Source organism: Phyllobates terribilis, unplaced genomic scaffold (genome assembly GCF_046119375.1).
Source record: "Phyllobates terribilis strain yellow unplaced genomic scaffold, ASM4611937v1 Scaffold_11__3_contigs__length_659146591, whole genome shotgun sequence".
Classification (NCBI taxonomy): Eukaryota; Metazoa; Chordata; class Amphibia; order Anura; family Dendrobatidae; genus Phyllobates; species Phyllobates terribilis.
In genome coordinates, this window is record NW_027362771.1 from 484,530,890 (window position 1) to 484,553,957 (window position 23,068).

Below are 23,068 nucleotides of genomic sequence, written 5' to 3' on the forward strand. Positions count from 1 at the left end.
CATCAAGTAGTGCGGGGCTAGGTAAAATAGGAGGCAGCTCAGTGTAGGCACATTGAGCTGTCAGAAGAGCATACAGATGAATATGTAAGCAGAACACCAGATGGAGCGCCCCCCACAGGCATATCAATATCTTCAAACTGAAAGTAAAGATTACACAGAACCACAGGATGGATTTCATCAACCAAGGTGTCATTTTAATCAGTGTAATGTTGCCCACCTGACAGTGTATGTAGTTTACTGAGCACAATCCTGCTGACAGGTGCACTTTAATTATTACATAGGATGGAAGCCTCACCATGAGGTTAGAAAAATTGTCCTTGTTTAGCTTAGAGGAAAAAAACACGCCTCTGATCTCATTTCCATGTATGAATACATGTGTGACCAGTAAAGGTTTGGCATATTTTTATTTCTTCCAAACACCCTACAAAAAAAAAGCCACAGCAGACATTCATTATGAGCGGAAGAAAGGCCATTCTGGCAGCGAAACAGGAAAGGGTTCTTTACAGATAAAGCAGTAAGACTAGGGAATGCCCTACCTTGAGAGGTAATAATGGTGGATACTATATCCGATAAAAAAAAGAAGGGGGGGGGGGGGTGAACTTCTCACATGACATGGCATTTTGGGTTACAAATAATTTAGCGAGCGATAGAATAATCTAGAGACAGAGAATGGGAAAAGGTTAAACTTGATGGGCCTGAGCCTTTTTCTCAATCTATGTAATACACTACTCAAAAAAATAAAGGGAACACTCAATTAACACATCCTATATCTGAATGAAAGATATTCTCATTGAATACTTGGTTCGCCCCAAAATTAAAGTGGAAAAACACACTACAGGCTGATCCAACTTTGATGTAATGTCCTTAAAACAAGTCAAAATGAGGCTCAGTATTGTGTGTGGCTCCACGTGCCTGTATGACCTCCCTACAACGCCTGGGCATGCTCCTGATGAGGTTGCAGATGGTCTCCTGTGGGATCTCCTCCCAGACCTGGACTAAAGCATCCGTCAACTCCTGGACAGTCTGTGGTGCAATATGACGTTGGTGGATGGAGCGAGACATGATGTCCCAGATGTGCTCAATCAGATTCAGGTCTGGGGAACGGGCGGGCCAGTCCATAGCTTCAATGCCTTCATCTTGCAGGAACTGCTGCCACACTCCAGCCACATGAGGTCTGGCATTGTCCTGCATTAGGAGGAACCCAGGGCCAACCGCACCAGCATATGGTCTCACAAGGGGTCTGGGGATCTCATCTCGGTACCTAATGACAGTCAGGCTAACTCTGGCAAGCACATGGAAGGCTGTGCGGCCCTCCAAAGAAATGCCACCCCACACCATTACTGACCCACTGCCAAACCGGTCATGCTGAAGGATGTTGCAGGCAGCAGATTGCTCTCCGCGGCGTCTCCAGGCTCTGTCACGTGCTCAGTGTGAACCTGCTTTCATCTGTGAAGAGCACAGGGCGCCAGTGGCAACTTTGCCAATCCTGGTGTTCTGTGGCAAATGCCAAGCATCCTGCACGGTGTTGGGCTGTGAGCACAACCCCCATCCGTGGAAGTCGGGCCCTCATACCACCCTCATGGAGTCGGTTTCTAACCGTTTCTGCAGACACACGCACATTTGTGGCCTGCTGGAGGTAATTTTGCAGGGCTCAGGCAGTGCTCCTCCTGTTCCTCCTTGCACAAAGGTGGAGGTAGCAGTCCTGCAGCTGAGTTGTTGCCCTCCTACGGCCCCCTCCACTTCTCCTGGTGTACTGGCCTGTCTCCTGGTAGCGCCTCCAGCCTCTGGACACTACGCTGACAGACACAGCAAACCTTCTTACCACAGCTCGCATTGATGTGCCATCCTGGATGAGCTGCACTACCTGAGCAACTTCTGTGGGTTGTAGAGTCCATCTCCTGCTACCACGAGTGTGAAAGCATTCAACATTCAAATGTGACCAAAACATCAGCCAGAAAGCATTGGTACTGAGATGTGGTACTGAGGTCCCCACCTGCAGAACCACTCCTTTATTGAGCGAGTCTTGATAATTGCCAATAATTTCCATCTATTGTCTATTTCATTTGCAGAACAGCATGTGAAATTGATTGTCAATCAGTGTTGCTTCCTAAGTGGACAGTTTGATTTCACAGAAGTTTGATTTACTTGGAGTTATATTCTGTTCTTTAAGTGTTCCCTTTTAGTTTTTTGAGCAGTGTATATCCTTTGGATAGGCCAACAAAATGTAATCAATACCCAAAATTCCAGATTCCAGTACTGTATCACTTACTGGGCTGCTTGCTGCAGTTTTAATAAAATTACTGTTTTATTAGCAAAAGATCATCACTAAAGGACTAGTAAACCTGCTGCCATGTAGTCCTCCATATTCATGAGCTCTGTATAACCCCACCGATTAGCAGCTGTCTGCCTATGCGCAGTGTATATAGGGGGAAGGAGAGGGAGAGGGTAATCACACCTGATTCTTTTTGTCAGGTAAAACATTTCACTGCCTGTTTTTAAACAATGTTTTACTTCAAAGAAAGAATCATTTGTGACCCCATGCTGACCTGTCTGTATACTCTTTCTTCTTCCCCTGCCCAGGAGATGTGGTATGATCAGACCATGTTCCTGTACGGTCAGACACAGCCATTACACAGTACACAGCAGGGGCACATTTATAAGATTATCTCAGCACAGGAACATTTTATTTAAACACATCCAATTGTGGAAGTTATTATTATTCCAAGATCTATTGATTAACATGAACTTTTGTTCATGGGAAAACCCCTTCCAGTGGTTGCATGTAATCATTCGTGTTTTCTGTAGACTCCTACGCAGCAAACAAGCAGGTAAGGAGATGCTTAGACATGGATCAGTATTCATTTATAAAACCACAATATAAGACAGGGTTTTATCAATAGTGAAGCAGTAATGGAAGTCACACTTGGAATACAATATACACAGACTAGAATTATAGTTGAACAACTCTATAAAAAACAACTTTATTGAAAATTAGCAGTGACAAACAGACAGAAGTTGTATTGTCTTGGTTTCCTGGCAAGGGGAAGCCGCTATAATTTGCTAGTGGTTTATAATACAGCTGGGTCACCAGGATCTAAACCAAATCAGATTAGTATGGACTCCTCTGACACAGACAGAACCTCACTGGGTCGGAACACACACACAACACAAAGATTTCAGTGATTGAATAAAGAAAGTTACCAACATGCAGCAATTTTGTGGAAAGTTACTGGAAAAAAATATAATGATTTCCTAGTGGTTGTACAGAATACAAGATTCATGGATAAATATACTCACTGCTCCAAGTTATCTGCCTAGAATAATATATGTATAAATTCTATGTTCATCAACGATATAAACTGTTCCCTTTACTATAAAAGTACTAGCCAGGAGTGAGAAAAACTAAAAGAACATGTCCTGATTCCTCTTTATTTTATCTTCTCCACTATAAAATTCTTGATAAAGGGGCAGATCTGTCACGTGGCCACCAAAGGGAACCTAAATTGTATTATTAATGTGTAACACCATCTACAATAGCAAGCCAGTGTAACACATGTAGACCAGCCATAATACCAAAACCATCTATTAACGCCTCGACAATATCAAATACAAGAAGTGAGACCCGATTTGCAGACTATTGATAATGCAGCAAAACCTTGTGGGCACTGGCTACCGGATGGATACCCTCTAAGTGTATGTTCACACGATGCATTTGTGTTGCATTAATTGCTGCAATTTTATGAAATCATGATAAAAATGCATCATTTTGTATCAATTTTGGGAGAATTGCAGAAAAAAAAAAAAAACAAACATATGATGTGTACATAGCCCAAATAGGTCGTCGCTTAGCAGGTTCCATTGTAACTAGATCATGTTATTCATTGTACCTGTAAGGGGGGGGGGGGGGGGGGTCTTCATGTTATGGCTGATCAGAATATGCATATTATTTTGCATTGACTGAATTAGATGTATACACCACCTGCTCCCTGATGTCCTCTTATATTAATTACTACATTATAATGCTAGTATCACTCTATTATAGCACAAATTTGAGCCATCATGATGCAAAGTCATTAAGATATCAATGCAATCGTACTAGTTGTGTAAAGCCACTACTATATAAGTGATGAATCTTGTAGTTCCTACGTAGAGTAGGGCTGCGTTCACATGAGTGTACTTGTATAGACAAGAAATTGGGAAGTGTTAAACTCGGCTTCTTTTGTGATTTACGTCAGTTTCTCTTAGGCCAAGTTCACACTTCTGACATTTACAATCCAAGTACAGACCATTATGTCAGGACCGGCCGCTGGCATACATAAGGATACCGAAGGAGACCTGAGGCCGGATTGGACACTGTGGTCTGTACTCTGACCACGAATGTTGGAAGTATGACACCAGCCTTACACAGCAGATCATACCGAACAAATAATAATGATGTAAATGTGGATAAAATATAAGGAAGCATGTGTGTCTTACTTGTATGGAAACCTTATGAACGTCTTACTTGTATGGAAACCTTATGAACTGTATTGATTCCTAAGACATATACAGCATTTTAAAGGGATTTTCCGTAAGATGTGAGCTTTGGTGATGTGACCACCAGGACTCCAACCAATACGTATAATCTTTATCCAGAGATTGCATAGCTTTTTATACATACAGCTGTGCTGGCAGCCCTATCCAAGCCCTGCTGATCAGGGCCGAATCTCAAAGATGGGTCATTAACGTATATTCCTGGGACACTGGGGTATATACAAAGTTTAAAAAAGGGCAATGTAATTTAGTTGAGTAGTTGCAGAAACTACCAATTTTGTATTCAATACCACCCAAACACAGATAAGGGACATGGCAAACTCATGTGAATGAGGCCTATAAAGGAACAGTCATGCAAATGACTGAAGAATTAGTATATACGTAATGATTTAGACAAGCCCCTTCTATGTGTCCTAATAGGGTATGCTAGGTGGGAGTCTTTCAATTGCTAGCTAGGGCTGTAGCTCTGCCCTGAGAACCTGTATGGGTTAAATGCATGCACCAGCCTTGGGCTGAGTCTTACACAAAGTGCAGCCAGAATGCACCAGCTCCTCTGCATGGCCACAAGTCTGTCTGCACAGCGCACAGGCCCGATCTTGGGGATCAGCAGCGATACTCATGCATACACGTATTACTGCACTGCTGTCTGGATTTCTAGTTGTTTTCCAGCCAAATGTACAGTGACTATAATGAGAACTCCTCTACCTCTTGAAGCTTTTCACGCAGCAGCTATGAATCACAATACATTTTATAGACTGATCTATATGAATATTTGCATTCGATGGTCAAATGACTTCTAGGTCTTTACTTTCTAGGTTTAGAAAGTAATTTTTGAATAATTGTTTTACAAATATTTAGCCTACGATTGTTTTTTTTTGTTAGAAACATTTACCTTTCATTTAGTGAAAAATATTAAAAATATTGCTCTACAAAAAAATCTTATAAATACAATCTATATTTTTCTCTGCCACTATCTCCCATATATTTATGTAAAATAAAATTTAGATAGAATTGAGGGTGGGCGCTTCTCATTTTACTTTTTTATGGCTTGTTCTTCAAAGATAAGCAAAAAATTTGGAGGACATTCTTTTCTTTGCTCATTTTTACAATACAGATTATCCCTGTAACACTAAAAGAGGTAATTGGAGCCCCAGTTACAGGGGATACCAGCCATGATCATGTGACAAATAGGACTGTTTAGGTCTAGCTAAGCCACTTTTAGACGTTCGACATTAACGGTCTGAGTACAGACTGGGATTTTTGGACTTGCCCGGGGTCCCTTGTCTACAACGGCTTCATAGATGTCTGAGGCTGATGAATTTTGGTCAGGAGACTCGAGGCAGGTTCGAACATGGAGATCCACATTTGGACCATGAACACTGGACTTATACTCCGGACCTAAGACCAATTTCATAAGCACCATCTACAGCAAATAATGTAATCGGAGGCTACTGCCAGGTAACAGTCATATGGTTACCACATTACTAAAGCAAAGGAAGTGAGCAGTTATAGTCACTGTATACGACTGGAGAACCCTTTTAATGGACAATCCCTGGTCTTCAAATATTAACACGGTCTCAAGTAAAAAGAGTTCAATTTTTTTTATTTTCTAGTTGCAGAATAAAAAATGGTTAATGTGCAAGAGTACTACTTGCTATTCTGAGACCGGTTTGATACTTGAGATCCACTTTAACTTTTTTTTTTTGAAACGCAGCAAAAAGGAACATAACGTAAAGAAAAAATAACAAAGAAAAAAACAAAAACAAACATAAAAAAACAAAAGAAGAATAACCAATTAGCTATGGGCATTGAAAAGACTGGGGCTGTATTGAAATAAGTGCTAAAAACACAAAATAAAACTTAGAATTAGAAAAAACTTGCAAGAACAGCAGTAAAAATACCAAGCATGACTCTTCTTGTGTGGTTTCTGTCCAGCACACGGCAACCTTACAATCTGGAGATAAAAGTCAGGGAAATTGAAGGTAAAAACAGTCAAAAGTACAACAGCTTTTTTTCAAAAAGGTTCTTGGGGGGGTTCAGTCCTCTTTGTCAGTCACAAGGCTCGCTCCACATGTACCTTGTCCTGCAAGTTAATCATCCTCTTCTCCTTCATCTTCAAGGTCCCGTTTTCTTTTTTGACCTTTTTCTGCTTTGGAGGTAAGAAATGCACATGAGCGGATCACAGACTACAGAGCGGATCACAGACTACAGAGCGGATCACAGACTACAGAGCGGATCACAGACTACAGAGCGGATCACAGACTACAGAGCGGATCACAGACTACAGAGCGGATCACAGACTACAGAGCGGATCACAGACTACAGAGCGGATCACAGACTACAGAGCGGTCAAGGCCACGTTACTTATGGTGTAGGGAGATCTTGCCATCATGTTCAACTAGACCTCATGTACATACTATGCTGGAGTGAACAGATTTTTGTAAAATTGCACACAGTCTATTAAAACCTGAACCCCTGCCACAACTACAGGCATGGCCTTATAATGCTAACAAAAACTGAAGAGGACCTGCCACTAGGTTAAAAGTGACCAGTTTTTGCTTTTATTTTATTCCCAGAGTATTCAAGTTTTTTTTCTTTTCTAAACTTTTTTTTTTTTTTTTTTAAATCCACATTTTTAAAAAATATTGGTCTAATTATCATGTGTTTTTTTTGTGTTTTTTTTCTTTACAAGGGGGTGTGGCTCACAGGGTAATTATGCAGAGCAGCCTAAAGACCCTCCCTCAGAGAATCCTGTGAGTCACGCCCCCATGCAAAGGCCATAAAAATTAGCACTAAATAAAAAAAGCCCAAATCTCTAGAAACACACCAGGAATTTAAAAAAAAAAACAATAGATCCTCTTTAAAGAGGCTATGTAAGCTAAGAAAAGGAAAAAAAAAGCCTGCAAGGGCTATGTTCAGTGTTGTAGTTCAGTCCTATCTATCCGAATGTTGTCAGAGAGAAAAGGGGTCAGGGGTTTGAGGAGGGGATTGGACCATATATATTTTTTTTTTGTAACCCTTTAGAACACATTTAGGAAGACAGAAATGATCTTCAATCCTCCACATTACAAACTTAGTGGCAAATATGTCCCAGACAAAATGTTATTTTTCAAATTAATGTAAAGTGAATTATTAGCCCAAATGAATTTGGGCCCTTAATGACCACCAAAACATCTTTTTACTGACCTGAAATATGAGAATAGCGTCCACCGATGGTTGAAAATGGAGCAGCTGTCGGCTGTACAGAACAGCTGACACCCTGCTGCATCCTGGGTATTGGCACAGACCATGGCCGTTTAACCCCTCAGATGCTGTTATTAATAGTGACAATGGCATCAAGATGGATAACGGAGCATGAGGGTTCCTTTAAACCCATCGGCACCCTGAGATCGTCATTGTGTGGTTCTGATACTAGCCATGGCAATCCGAGACCAAGTAATGGCCTTATAGTCTGCCTGCTGTAGAGGCCGCTTCAGATGTTAGCAACATTTTAGTGGTAAAAAAAAATAAAAAATTAATTTCTGCCATTCCACTTTGCGTTAATTGCTGAAAAGCACCTGAAGGGTTAATAAACTACCTGACAGTAGTTATGAATATGTTGAATTTTTAAAATAGTATCACTTTTGGGGTTTTTCCTATTTATGGCTCCCTTAAAGTCACTTCAAAACTGAACATGTCCCTGAAGTTTTTTTTTTTTTTTTTTTTATTTCAAGAAAATTTACGAAAGTTAAAAATTGCTGCTAAATTTATATATTTTTTTAAAACCTAATATCCCAAATAAATAAAAGGACATTTTACAGAGATGGTGTGGATGTATGGTAGACATATTATTAAATAACTATTTTGTGTGGGATGACCATCTGGAATAAAATATATAAACATTCGAAGTTTGAAATTTGCTAATTGTGTCAAACCTGTAATATTTTTTATAAATAAACATAAAAATATCTACCTAAATTTACCACTGACAAAGTACAACATGTCACAAAAAAATAAATCTCAAAATCACTGGGATATGTTGAAAAATTCCAGAGTAATTGCCATATAAAGTGACACTGGTCAGATTTGAAAAATGTGGCTTGGTCACTAAGGGGTTAAAAAGAAAACCCTCAAAGCTACAATTAGGTCAATGAACTGCAAATACTACAGAACAAAATGCTGCCTATACCATCTGTATGTGAGGGATTAGCCACATACCGTCCTGGTCAGCCTCATCCTCTTCTTCTTTAGAAGCCTCCTCATCCTCCTTTAGGGGAGAAAAACAGATTAATGCTGGATTTAAGAGTTTTTTTTTCCAATAATGATTAACCCCTAAAGTGTCTAGAGGAAATAAAAAATCTGGCAGCGAACATACTACTAATTGGAAACACTCGGGGCAAAGCCCATATGTGTCAATGTAATTGTAAGGAAAAAAGTAGAAAAGAACATTATTACTGAGCTACATTAGCCATGTACATGTGTAGAAACATGTATGTATTAGACCAACGTTGGCCAAACCCATGAAGGTCAGCAGGATCGGCTGACAGTCTAATATGTACTAAGGCCTCCCAACTCTCCTCCTTAAACATGATGACCGGAAGAGAAGGAACCGCCCTGCTGTATTTCACTGGACGCACCTTTTATTCTCTATAGGATAAGCTGTGGTCAGAGACTCCCCAATAATACAGAACACAGGGGGCGCTCGCTGAGTGTTCCTGTGAGTTTGTTGAACCAGTCAGGACCAGCCAGGATGACGTTAGACACCTGATGAACACCACCAGAGGAGTCTGACAACAGCTTGTTCTCATACAGAACACATGCACGCTCAGCTGCTGAGAGTGCTTGTGTATTTGGCGATCAGCTAGCTGATGTGTATGGACACCTTAAATGTGAACTGATAGCGTGCCGTATGCTAGGTGAGAGGACGACCAGCAGGATGGCTAGTGGAGTATATAGTCAAAGTGTCACTTGAAAAACAAAGCTTGGGGCAAGATTTTTTGTAATGTCCTGTTTGAAAAAAAAATAGTCAAAATCAGCAAACACAATGAAAGCCCTTGCTGATCTTGACTATTCTCTTTTTTCATTTATTTTTATTTCTTTTTTTATTTTTAGGCAGTGATAGAGAATTTTTGGATAAATACTGGTTAAAAAAAAAAAAGTCAGTGACATCTGCTGTAAAATCAAAGTAATATAATACAGGTACAGGATATAAAAGCTAGAATCACACCTCTTCTTCGCCGCTCACGTCCTCCTCTTCTACCTCATCTTCGTCATCCTCTTCCTCGCCCTCTTCACCTGGGGGAGCGTCCTCATCATAGTCTTCCTCTGTGTAGGAGGGGGGCAGCCTCAGTCACCAACAGACTGGAGATGTGTGTAATATAGTCTCCAGTCTGTGAGCCACAGACAGAGGGAGTAACAAAAGATCAGCCAATACAGGGCACGTGATAGGTCTACGACGTGACGGCACCGTGTACATTACAGGCCTTATGGCAGTGGGAAAGCTAATGACTAAGAAAGATGTGCAGTCTGGTTAGTACTCAGCAGAGTAGATGTGTCGCTTACAGCAGTCTGTATTCTGAGAACGCAGTGAGATGAGAGGTCGTCACAAAGTAAACGGCTCCGCTCAGAGAATACAATCTACAGTAATCGGTGCTAGGTCTGGAGGGGGATCTAATTTCCCTGCTTCGCTCTACATTTCCAGGGTATAAACTTCGGTCATGGTCGTGTCATGGTCACTCAGGTGCATGGTTCATGACAGTCATCAGCATGTGTAACAAACCCAGCCCCTCTGTGTCCATCTCATCATCAGAATACAATTTTATACCCAGCAAATAAATAACAAATCTTTCTAATGATTGAAATTTTCAAACTGAAGAACTCTTAAAAAGAAAAATTACACAACGTTTTCCTATACAAAGAATAAAAATTTACTTGCTAAAACCAGACTCTGGCTCATGAACTTTCGTTGCCAGCAGCCTTTTTTTAGGGTCTCCCTAAAGCTTGGCAAATAGTGGCACACCCTAAGAACCGCATGGTGGAGGGGCAGGTCAGAAGTCTGTTCTTACAGGTCCCTTGTTCTATGTAGACAGATTTTTGTTACGAGGATTTACCAATTTTGCAGAGGTGGCAGCAGCAATACAACACACGTTGAATATAAAGTCATTTTAATACCTTCTGTATAATTGTGTTAATCTAGAAAGAGAAACCCCCAAATCACAAAGAGAAAAGTAACATAACGAGTTACATAAGATGACGACGAACACAGCCATGGTTTCCAAGGGAACTGGTAAAAAATTGAGAATATTTTTATACCAACACACTATAGGGGCTGTCAAGATACAGTTAGATCAGCTTTATGCCTCCCCCACAGACTATTATCTGCATCTGCTTTAATAATGCATCTTCCTCTGCCATCATGTGCACTCCCATGTCATACGTGCTCAGTCAATTACTCCCTCCGTACTCGCTAACTAGTCACTTCCGCCATCACTAAATACACCTTCGAGTATCACTAATGACTATATCTCTCTGCAACAGGGGGTTTGTTTGGCTGCTAGAATTAACCTCAAATATGAGAGAGCCATAGTCAGCAGACCTGGCCCTGGTCTAATATTCAGAAGTGAGTGCAATCGCTCTCACACTGACTGGGGCCCATATCCTGAAAGTGTCAATGGTTAGCGGGGTCCTCACAAAGGATAGCAAGTGATCAATGGGAATTTCCAGATGACATTCGCCAGGGTCGAACAGCTCACCAGTATAGGGACCCGACCAAAAAAAACTCAAAAGGAATGTGTCATCAGAAAATAAGTCATTGTTTAAATCAGGTTCTTATGTTAAGCATATTTTTATTCAATCATGATCTGCATTAAAAAAATTAGACAACTCGCAATTCTTACACTGGCCACTGGGGCTATTTTAGATTCAAATTTTCTGTCCTTTTCAGAACACTTTTCAGCAGTCTCATTATCAGCAGAGGCAGGATGACAATGACCGGTACCATCTATAACACAGGATTCACCGTTCACATTAGGTGATGTCACAGCTCCCCCTTCTTCAACAACGACCTTGACACAGGCCTATTAGATACTTCAATACAATGGAATAAGGTCGGAGACAGTCTATTGCTGCCAATATACATGCGAATTTCCTGAAAGTTCAGGAAGTCTAGTGTAGCCATAGTGGCCAGTGTGAAAATTGCAAGATTTATTTTTTAACTATACAATGTAATATGAACATTTAAAAGAAAAACATTAGAAAATGTTTTAACATAAAAAAGCGATTAAAGCAGTAGATCATTTTCTGATGACAGATTCCCTTTCATAGCTGAACTATCCAGATCCATGTAAGATATGTGCAGGTTGGGGAATAATAAATGAGTGATGCAGCATTTCTCACTTCTGCATTGTGAGATCAGCGGCGCTGCTGTCATGGTGCTGATGGCCTCCTGACAGATATGGTCAGGTCTCATTATATGGCTGGCAGGTATCAAGCCCTTTCCTATTAATTAAAATTGGCAGGTATCGTGTGTACAAGTCCTATTACTAGAAATCAGCCGTTAATGTCATGTCAGTCACGTCTCATCTGCCGATGATGAAGAGAGGCATTAAATAAAGGCTGTCCTAATAATGGCTCTTATATTACAAGTGGAAAGGGAAGAAGAAGAAAAAAAATATATATATATTTACATCAAGACGAGGTCTCCATTACTCACCATCCTCGTCATCATCATCTTCATCATCTAAATCCTCCACGTAGGCTTCTGCATCAGAGTCAGGCGCTTCTTTCTCATCGCGGTCATAGCCATCTAAATATGTGAGCTGGGGAAGGAGCTTGAAGACGTTGTCTCGGTAGTCACAGAGGTTGGTGACTTCGCAGTTGAACAGGTCTAAGCTCTTTAGGGTCTCTAGTTTTTTCTGAAAAGGGGAGAGTTGGTTAGTGAGAATACCTGGCTCCAAGAAGAGTTCTGACAAGACAACCTGAGGGGCAAAACTGACAATATTAAATAATCAAAGTGGTTCTGGATCCAAGACTCACCAGCGGTTCTATTGTGCTCAGGTCCTTTATTCTGTTTCCACTTAGGTTAAGGTGTGTGAGGTTTGGACACTTTTCTGACAGTATTTCCAGTCCACCAGAGATGTTGTTATCACTCAACTCCAACTACAGATAGAAGAAATCAATGTTCGGTCAGTTTTACAGGATGCCACAAAGACTAGCAGAATGTTATAAAGACCGTGCTATCATCTCTCAACTATCATGAAAAAAAAAAAAAAAATTAACCGGAATATATGTTGGTATAAGTGCAATGAGTAGGTGCACGTTCACACTGTGGCCATTTAACAAACAAAACCTATATTAACAAAATGAGCAAATACCCTGTAGTAAGTAAATGGTAATCGTATATATAAATAACATAGGGTACTTAGTTATCACTATTTGGATCAAAAAAGCGTAAAAGCCATCTCACCACTACAATGTGACCCAATCAGGACGGTACCAAACTCTTGTAGTTCACCTCACTATCCGTCAGCATATGTCAAAATAGATGGGGGCAGAGCAGGATCCAGACCCGACTATTTATATAGCCTTCCACCAGCAGGTGTCAGAACAGTCAGGTCTGGGTCCTGCTCTGCCCCCATCTATTTTGAAGTCAGTTGACAAATAGTGTGGTGAACTACAAGAGTTGGGTCACCTTTTCGTGGTGGGATGGCTTTTACTCTTTTTTGATCAAACTAGTGTCGATTAAGTATCCTATGTTATTTACATGCACTATTACTATTTATTCACTGTCTTACTACAGGGTATAAGCTCATTTTGTTTTTATTTGAGGATTTTTCATCTCAACTATTACCAGTATCATTGCTCTGTACAAGCACAAAATAAAAAATGTGCTGGCAATGTAAAAAAAAAAAAAAAAAAAAAAAGCTGATTTTTTTCTGCTACCAACATAATATGTATTCAGAGATCGGAGACGCTACAGGAAATTCTGCAATGTGCTGAAAAATTTAAATGGAGACTGTTTTGCAGGTGGCCTCCAGAGGGCAGCAGAGGAGAAAATGTTACTAGCGCAGTCCAGCCAGTACTAGCTGTCTAACTTGAAGAGCAGCCAGTCTGTGGTTTCAGGCTTCCTCGTTCCCACGGGACTTCTCTGCTGAAGAATTTGATTGCAGAAATGATGTGAATTTGCAAAGGCTAAAGGATATCCACAGCACAAATGGAAATGCTGCAGATTTCACATGCACTACACTTACTGTAATGCACGGGAGATATTCCACAATCAAATCCACAGCGGTAAAAACACTGCATATTCACAATGTGGGAATGCACCCGAAGGTATGCATCTACTGTGGAACGTCTGCGAATTGTGGAAATGATGCAGCGACCCCAAATATTTCACCTTTAGCATTTCAGGCAGTGAATTCACTGCATATTAAGTCCATGAGGACATACCTACAGATTTCTTTATTTCAAAGCTTTTCAGTATTTATTTTATTATTTTTCAATTTTTGTTTCTATATTCATGCAATAGAAGCCTATGGGAAAATGCATGAACAAAAATACTGCAATTTACCTACCCATTCTTGGAATCCCTAAAACTGACCAGAATTTTATGGCGTAGATCTGACCATTACAATTCAGTCTCAAGAGTAATTGTCGTTTTAATTTTTTTTATTTCATAAATCAATAGTACACACGAAAATAAGCATTTTTGCAAAATCTTATCAGAGAAATCAGTTTCTACTGTAAAATCTGTGCTCAGTGAAGACGGACTTTCTTATTACTGAGATAGGAGATGACTGCTGCTACTGATGACATTCTATGGAGAGGAGGAGGAGGGGCTAGAGGCAGACAGGCATTCTGCTGCAAGTTCTCCTGAAACAAGGAGGGGGGAGCTAGAGGCAGACAGGCATTCTGCTGCAAGCTCTCCTGAAACAAGGAGGGAGGAGCTAGAGGCAGACATACATTCTGCTGCAAGTTCTCCTGAAACAAGGAGGGAGGAGCTAGTGGCAGACATACATTCTGCTGCAAGTTCTCCTGAAACAAGGAGGGATGAGCTAGAAGCAGACAGACAGACATTCTGCTGTAAGTTCTCCTGAAACAAGGAGGGGGGAGCTAGAGGCAGACATACATTCTGCTGCAAGTTCTCCTGGAACCACAGTTACACTTTTTATTTTAATGATAGATTAAAAGTTGTTCTAGGAGAACTTGCAGCAGAATGTCTGTCTGCTTCTAGCTCCTCCCTCCTTGTTTCAGGAGAACTTGCAGCAGAATGTATGTCTGCCTCTAGCTCCCCCCTCCTTGTTTCAGGAGAACTTGCAGCAGAATGTCTGTGTCTGCCTCTAGCCCCTCCTCCTAGTCTTCACGGCAATCTCCATAGAATCCTATAAGCAACAACTGCCATCCATCTCATTAATGTGAAAATATGGATTCACTGAAGACAGATTTCACCCTTGAATTGAGAGTGAAAGATTGAGCCAGGAGGAAAAAGATGATTTCTCTGATAAAAATAAGCAACTTTGTAATAAATCTTATGAGTGCTATTGATTTATGAAATGATTAAAGGAAATGAATTTTCAGAGTGGATGTCAGCCATACTGCTATCTACCATGTGAAAACCTTGCCTTTCCCAACACATCAGTATACAAATGAAAAACAAAAGCCCAATCTACTTTTACCTTTTTCAATTTGATTAACTTTGGTAAATTTGCGACAGAGCTGAGGCAGACATTGATTGTGCTCAGAAATTCCAGTTCTTCGAATTCGTCAGTCAAGCCCTCTATTTTTCCATCTTTTGACCGGCAATTATCCAGGACGAGCTCTTTTACCTGCAGAAAAAGCAAGAGCCATCAGTGTTACACAAGCGTGCGTGGCGCTGACTCATGCACAAATAAGGTGGATGCTGCATGCCAATTCAACCGACACCCAGCATGGCTGGACAAGCAATGCCCCATGGGGGGGTGGGGAAAAAGTATGCCAAAGTATGAAAAGTGAAGGAAGCTGGCTACTTGGTGCCACTTATTGGAGATAGCTGGCCTATAAGTCAATGACAGAATTTATAAAGATTTTCCAGGCTTACAATATTGATGGATAGGTCTCCAATATCAGATTGGTGTGGTCTGGCTTCCACATCAATCAGCTGTTAACAATGCTGGCAGTCGCCAGTGTATGGTGCAGGAACAGCACAGCTCCGTACACTGTGTGGTGGCCATCCACTGGTAAGAGCCGAGCTGTGGTACATTAGTAAGGTCAGAAGTTCCAGAAACAAACAGCCCCAAGCTCGTCACTATGGCGCACCCTGCTAGACATGTTAGGCCACTTTTCTCCCATTTCGCCTCCAGGTCTCCTCCAGTGATAATGAATCTGGCATGTTTCATTACTCTTGTACATTTTTTTTTTCTTTTTACACTGTTTAGTAAGGTGAAAGAATGAAAATGTGTAAAATACATAATAAAGAGGACGCACACCATGTGTCCATGGTGTGCGTCCATGGAGGACGTGGTGCAGGCTCAGAATCCAACCATGGATGGTTTCTGGTGCAGGCTCCTTTGTAAAGGTCCCTCATCGTGTCATGCCCCGCACGGTTGAACAATGCACAACCTGCAAATTTTCCCTTTCGGAGACGAATCTGTGCACTCGGTATAACAGAGTATCAGTACTGCCAAGTCTTCTATCAGGTTCTGCTCATATCGACAAAGTATAACCAGAAACCGCGATGTCGTGTCCATCTGTCACACACAGCACAATCTTCCCATCAAAAACAATTAAATCTGCACCAGACGCAAATGTGAAGGCAGCCCAACACATTAAAATCCATTCCCAAATGCACGTAGGCTATACAGTCAGCGCTGCGCCTCCATACTCGCTGCCCATAATCCGGACTGTGGACTTTTACATCAGAAACACAAGCACATGTCACGGCAGCACGCTGCGCTCCTCTGATTAGGTGGAAAGTGCGTCCTAAAATATTAACCAGCCTCGTCTGTAAGCAGAGTGCCCCGCAGATAAACCCTCTTATCAATGTGGAGACAGCGCAGGAGGAAAACATCACGGTGAACGATAGGATTCCAGAAAACTGCTCAAAGGACAGTTCCCTAGTGTGGTGTAATTACCAGAATATGTCCATAGAGCATCAGAGGCGAACCGCAAACACTAAGAAATAAATGGCAACAAGTGTGAGAACATATACAGTCACTATAACCATCATTAAGAAAAATATAGCGTCATCTGTCATTCTAAGGGCGAGACCACAAGTGCTGGCAGGTCTCTTGCAGCTGAAATGCCAACCACAGCAATGGGTTTTCTAATTGTGCACCCACTGGCCAAGCGGAGGATCAGCCACGTGGTCAGATGCTGCATGTGGCCTCACACCAAGGACACATGGTGAAAAAGTAACACACAGACTCCGATCAGTCAGACTGGGCATAAAGTGACACTGAGCAGAGTACAATCCCTTCAATCCTCCATCCAATAGTCCAGAAGCCTTTAGTCATCATTTAGCATAAAAGTCTTCTGCCAAAAATAAAAAAGTACGCTATTATTTGGGGTTGCAGGACTATTTTAGGTGCGTTGTGGAAGTTGCTACACTAAGGCTAGATTCACACATGTTGCATTTTTCAGCGTTTTTTTGCTGCAGATTTTTATACAAATTTTCAGCTGTGTTTTGCAGGAAAAGTCTGAGAAACCAGAATTCTCTGTCCACACATTTTTTTTTGTTCTTGCATATTTTGTGCCTTGGTTGGGTTTATGCAAAATAGAGCATGTCACTTCTTTCAGTGTTTTTTCACACATAGGAAGTAATGGGTGGTGAAAAAAAACAGCAAAATTTGAATCTGCATTTTTTCAGTGTTTTTGATGGCAAAATAGAATGGGGGTTCTTTTTTTTCTACGGAACTTTATGTACATGCCTAAATAGAGACAGAAGGACAGTGAAAAAAAAGCAGCAAAAAAAAAAAAAAAAAAAAAACAGCAAAACCTGCGTTTTTGACACAGCTGATTTCCTGAGATCAGTTTTTCTGCAGATTTGTTGCGCAAAAAAAACCCAACATGTGTGAACATAGCCTAATAGTCGCACTTGACTTAAACCAAACTGTATGCTGGAAAAGTGGCTGATGATCTGAGGCCGAATATGTAGTAGCCTTGGGTCATCAGTAACCGACATGTCATGGTGGCATCACGTCACCCGTAGTAACACATCCACATATATATCTCCTGTAATGAATGTAGCCGCAGCCTAATCCATCACTTATATGTAAGGTTTTCCATTATACACTGCTCAAAAAAATAAAGGGAACACTTAAACAACAGAATATAACTCCAAGTAAATCAAACTTCTGTGAAACCAAACTGTCCACTTAGGAAGCAACACTGATTGACAATCAATTTCACATACTGGTGTGCAAATGGAATAGACAATAGATGGAAATTATTGGCAATTATCAAGACACCCTCAATAAAGGAGTGGTTCTGCAGGTGGGGACCACAGACCTCATCTCAGTACCAATGCTTTCTGGCTGATGTTTTGGTCACTTTTGAATGTTGGTTGTGCTTTCACACTCTAGGTAGCATGAGACGGACTCTACAACCCACAGAAGTTGCTCAGGTAGTGCAGCTCATCCAGGATGGCACATCAATGCGAGCTGTGGCAAGAAGGTTTGCTGTGTCTGTCAGCGTAGTGTCCGGAGGCGCTACCAGGAGACAGGCCAGTACACCAGGAGATGTGTAGGGGGCCGTAGGAGGGCAACAACTCAGGAGAAGGACCGCTACCTCTGCCTTTGTGCAAGGAAGAACAGGAGGAGCACTGCCAGAGGCCTGCAAAATGACCTCCAGCAGGCCATAAATGTGCATGTGTCTGCACAAACGGTTAGAAACCGACTCCATGAGGGTGGTATAAGGGCCCGACGTCCACAGATGGGGGTTGTGCTCACAGCCCAACACCGTGCAGGACGCTTGGCATTTGCCACAGAACACTAGGATTGGCAAAGTCGCCACTGGCGCCCTGTGCTCTTCACAGATGAAAGCAGGTTCACACTGAGCACATGTGACAGACGTGACAGTCTGGAGACGCCGTGGAGAGCAATCTGCTGCCCGCAACATCCTTCAGCATGACCGGTTTGGCAGTGGGTCAGTAATGGTGTGGGGTGGCATTTCTTTGGAGGGCAGCACAGCCCTCCATGTGCTCGCCAGAGGTAGCCTGACTGCCATTAGGTACCGAGATGAGATCCTCAGACCCCTTGTGAGACCATATGCTGGTGCGGTTGGCCCTGGGTTTCTCCTAATGCAAGACAATGCCAGACCTCATGTGGCTGGAGTGTCAGCAGTTCCTGCAAGATGAAGGCATTGAAGCTACAGACTGGCCCGCCCGTTCCCCAGACCTGAATCCGATTGAGCACATCTGGGACATCATGTCTCGCTCCATCCACCAACGTCACATTGCACCACAGACTGTCCAGGAGTTGGTGGATGCTTTAGTCCAGGTCTGGGAGGAGATCCCACAGGAGACCATCCGCAACCTCATCAGGAGCATGCCCAGGCGTTGTAGGGAGGTCATACAGGCACGTGGAGGCCACACACAATACTGAGCCTCATTTTGACTTGTTTTAAGGACATCACATCAAAGTTGGATCAGCCTGTAGTGTGTTTTTCCACTTTAATTTTGGGGGTGACTCCAAATCCAGGCCTCCATTGGTTAATAAATTTGATTTCCATTGATGATTTTGTGTGATTTTGTTGTCAGCACATTCAACTTTGTACAGAACAAAGTATTCAATGAGAATATTTCATTCATTCAGATCTAGGATGTGTTATTTGAGTGTTCCCTTTATTTTTTTGAGCAGTGTAGCACAATTCTCCAGCAGCAGGCAGGGGATTCCACTGTCAGATTATCGGCATTTTACAGACTTTATTGTACAGCATAAGAGGATTGCCGTCATATTCAAGACCCAGGGAAGCTGCGGGACCGTGTACTGACACACAGATGCCGCCATTCAGTGCCACATCATTGATAGATACCAACAGTGCCTGACGGACCCACTCAGCCATCCTGGCGCCCATCACTTTGGTGGGAAGATTAGAGATCTGTGCAGCACTAATGCGCAAATCTGATGGAATTTGGAAGAAGGCTGTAAACACGGCCCCTAGCGGGAATGTGAAAAAAGCCCACCATGCCACAGATACTGGTATCACCCCAATGGGCACTACATCTGCAGGGACATTCACGCTGACCTTACAGTGACACCACCAACAATTCATTACTTTTACCAAAAAGTCTGGCAGGGAAACACGGGCATGGAGACCGATGCAATTATGCCAGCACTGACAGAATAACTTCTAGGCTGGGCGCCCCTCCCCCAACATTTACCAGGATCGGCTTCACACATCCATTAAACACTCCCAAGACATGCTGATGGGGAATTCAGATTGTGAGCCCCGACAGTGATGAGGTCTGTAAAACGCTATGGCGTTAATGGCGCTATATAAGCATCGGAAGAACCGGCCCATCCACCCAGTTACCCGCTTCATGGGCATATATGGGGTGGCCGCATGTGGTCAGAAAATCCAGCAGTCAGGCCGGGCCTTCTGATGCAAGATCGGCCCTTGTTTCACAGATGTGTGAAAACAGACTAACCGAAAGAAAAGAGAGGAGCGTGACCAATCTACCATAAAAAAAAAAAAAGCCTCTTAAAATAACTACTCTGGAGCCTCTTTTCTTACATCGCTGCATTGTGATGTTCCTCTGTTATTCCTCCAGGAAACGTATGAATAAACTGACAGCTAGGTTTTACAAACTGGAGGCTTCTCAGCACAATCACTGCTGCTGGTGTGACACTGTGCAAGGTGTTCCCCTATTGACTAATAGAACAGGAACACACAAGAAAATACATTTTTTTTTTTTTTTTTTTTTACAAAAGTCTCATAGGAATAACAGACTAAGGGTAAGTGCACACACATCATGTTTTTTCTGCACGCTTTCTGCACCAATATCTGCACATAACTTTTCTCTGGCAGGAGATTAGCTGCATCAAAAACGCAGGTTTAGCTGCGTTTTTTCACTGTCCTTCTGTCTCTATTTAGTAATGCACATAAAGTTCTGTGAAAAAAAGACTTCCATTCTATTCTGCCATCAAAAACACTGCAAATAAGCAGCAAAACACAACCTGTGTGAACATAGCCTAACAGCACAATGCAGAGATCCAGGAGAAAAAAAAAAGTCCCAATTGTACAATTATGAGGGATACAAGTATTTACTAAGAGAGGCATACCAGACGAGATGGCAGATCATCTTTAAGGGGTTGTCCATATTGATGACCTGTCCTTAGATTAGCTCATTTATAATGGATGGGGGTCCAGCCCCCCACAAAGTGCGAAGCCGTGCTATTCCAATCCATTCTCTGCTTACATCCTTACAGCTGATCGTGGGGGGGCCGGACCTCCACTCATCTGATAATAATGGTGCAGAGGTCAATATAAAAGTGATGGACAACCCTTTAAATAGTAACATGGCACAGCGACTAGCCGTGTGACCAATAATAACAAACAAGTACAACGCTGGGGGAACATGAGATCGTACCATCACATTAACGATATCCTACAACTTCAACCACAGTCACCTATGTCCCCAGGTGCCGACTGTCAGTGTCTGGGTGTAAGGTGCACGGTACCCCCCTGCATAGACCTCAATATGAGATGCCCGTACCTGCGGCTCACACCGGACTGCTCAGTGATTTGGCTTCTTTTGGGGGTCGGGGCACAAAATCACAACTCTAAACAGCTCCGCAACAGCCACAAGTACAAAGCTGCACAGATGTTCTAGTCTGAGAATGACATGTGGCCTGGGCCGGATCCACACGTCTGGGTCCCACTGTCCAAGTCTGGACCACGAGGCACGGAGCGGCCACAGGTCTCCTGACCACAGCATCATATACACCTGGGAGACTGTGGAGCTCGGGCAAGGAGACCGGCGGCCGCCCCGTGTGAAGGGTCTGTGGTCCAGGGTCCTTGTCCCCACCGCCCTGACAGTGCGCCTGACAGCTCCTGACTTACACAGCAGCTCCTTAGTTGTCACAGGGGGCAGGTGCCATATATATATAGGGGCACTGTGCCAGTATAGGGACACTCAAGAGACCACCGCCCCAGGGGCATTATCAGGGGGAGACCGACAGGTAACACATAGGGGTTAGCCTGATGGCCTCATACAGGCCCCGCTGTGCCCTCACACCCGCACAGGGTTTTGTCTATAGTGCAACAAGTGACTGCGATCTGCCCGATCCGCATCTTCCCGGCCTGTCGTCCATGTGTCCCCGGCAGTGTGGGTATCTGCAGCACAGGAGTCATGTCTAGCGACCTTCGTGCACGTCCCGGGAAATATCCGCTATCAGCACAATCGTAAGCCGATCTTCTCGTGTATGTGCAGATATCGGCCGATCGCCACAACGAGCAGAGGGCAGGCGCGGCGAGCATCCAGCAGCCGATGTGCCGGCCGGACTATGTGCACACAGGGATGGTCGCGCCGGCCGCAGGTCCCGGGCCTGAGCTCCGCCCGCCTCCCCGCCGCGGCCCCTGCCGCCCCCCGAGCAGCCGCTCTCCCCCGGGCGGCGCGCTTACATCGGCCGGGGTCCGGTTCCGCAGCTCCAGGTGAATCCTCTTCTTCATGTCCATTTTGCGGCCGCTGCTGCTTTGTCTACAATGGAGTTGCTCCCGTCCAGGTGACGTCAGAGTCACGTGTTATCGAGAGGTCACCTGATGTCCTTGCTCCACCTCTCTTTCCCATTCAGTCGATGAGGTCGTTCTGGGATTGCTCAGTGACATGGAGCCGGGGACGAGAGATTGCTGGTGGAGCAGACTTTATCGTGCATCATGATAGGGGGCTGCAGCTGGAGTAGAATGTATAGTACAGGATTGAAAATCCGAGGATTTGCGCCAATAGCGTAGCTGGTTTGGCTACGCTGTTTCCGTAACTCTCATTGAGTTCTGTGGGAGTTACGCAAATTGCGTAGAGCAGCTGTGCTTGGCTGTTTTCGTATTCCCTCTGGTGGAACGAGAAGCAGTTTTTCCGGTCTCGGCCATGACACACAGATAAGAATAGTCATGAGATAACTATGTTGGCCACTAGGTGGTGCCCACTGCACATGCATTTATATAACCTGACGAAGAGACCTGAGTAGTCTTGAAAGCTTGCAATTTGTTACCATCTTTTCAGTTAGCCATTAAAAGGTATCAACCACTGAGGGCTCTCAAATCGAAATATTTTTACAACCTGAAAGTAATCGGAGCTGTACAGCACTCCCCCTAGTGGCGCCTGCAGGTAATCGCCGGCGATGCACTGTATATTGGGCCATATATATATGTATATAGGCAGCAGAGATAAGTGAGGATCTGTCCCAAAGCTTCTGCAATGTTCCTCATTTTCATCACCTAATATACTTTTATCTGAGTGCGGCTGTTTCTGCTCCATGTATGGCTCCTGTCACCTGTCTGTGCCGTGTGAAGAACTGAACAAGTTATCCAATGTATCAGTAATATGAACGGAAGCAGAGGGGCCGCACTCATTATTATGGGGTCC

The 23,068-nt window shown here is 43.1% G+C and overlaps 1 protein-coding gene across 2 annotated transcripts; it reads right to left on the minus strand.

Moving 5' to 3' along the window:
* Nucleotides 1-2,950: 2,950 nt before the first annotated feature.
* On the minus strand, nucleotides 2,951-22,266 carry ANP32A (acidic nuclear phosphoprotein 32 family member A). 2 transcript variants are annotated; one of them, XM_073653473.1, is made up of 7 exons: nucleotides 22,111-22,266; nucleotides 15,186-15,335; nucleotides 12,547-12,669; nucleotides 12,224-12,425; nucleotides 9,740-9,837; nucleotides 8,731-8,779; nucleotides 2,951-6,679 (listed from the first exon to the last, which is right to left on the minus strand). In XM_073653473.1, the coding sequence occupies exons 1-7, from the start codon at nucleotides 22,162-22,164 to the stop codon at nucleotides 6,624-6,626; spliced, it is 732 nt and encodes a 243-aa protein (XP_073509574.1). In that variant the 5' UTR covers nucleotides 22,165-22,266; the 3' UTR covers nucleotides 2,951-6,623. The 2 variants fall into 2 exon arrangements, with proteins under 2 accessions (XP_073509574.1, XP_073509573.1); XM_073653472.1 differs by having other exon boundaries at nucleotides 2,951-6,682.
* Between the last annotated feature and the right edge of the window lie 802 nt (nucleotides 22,267-23,068).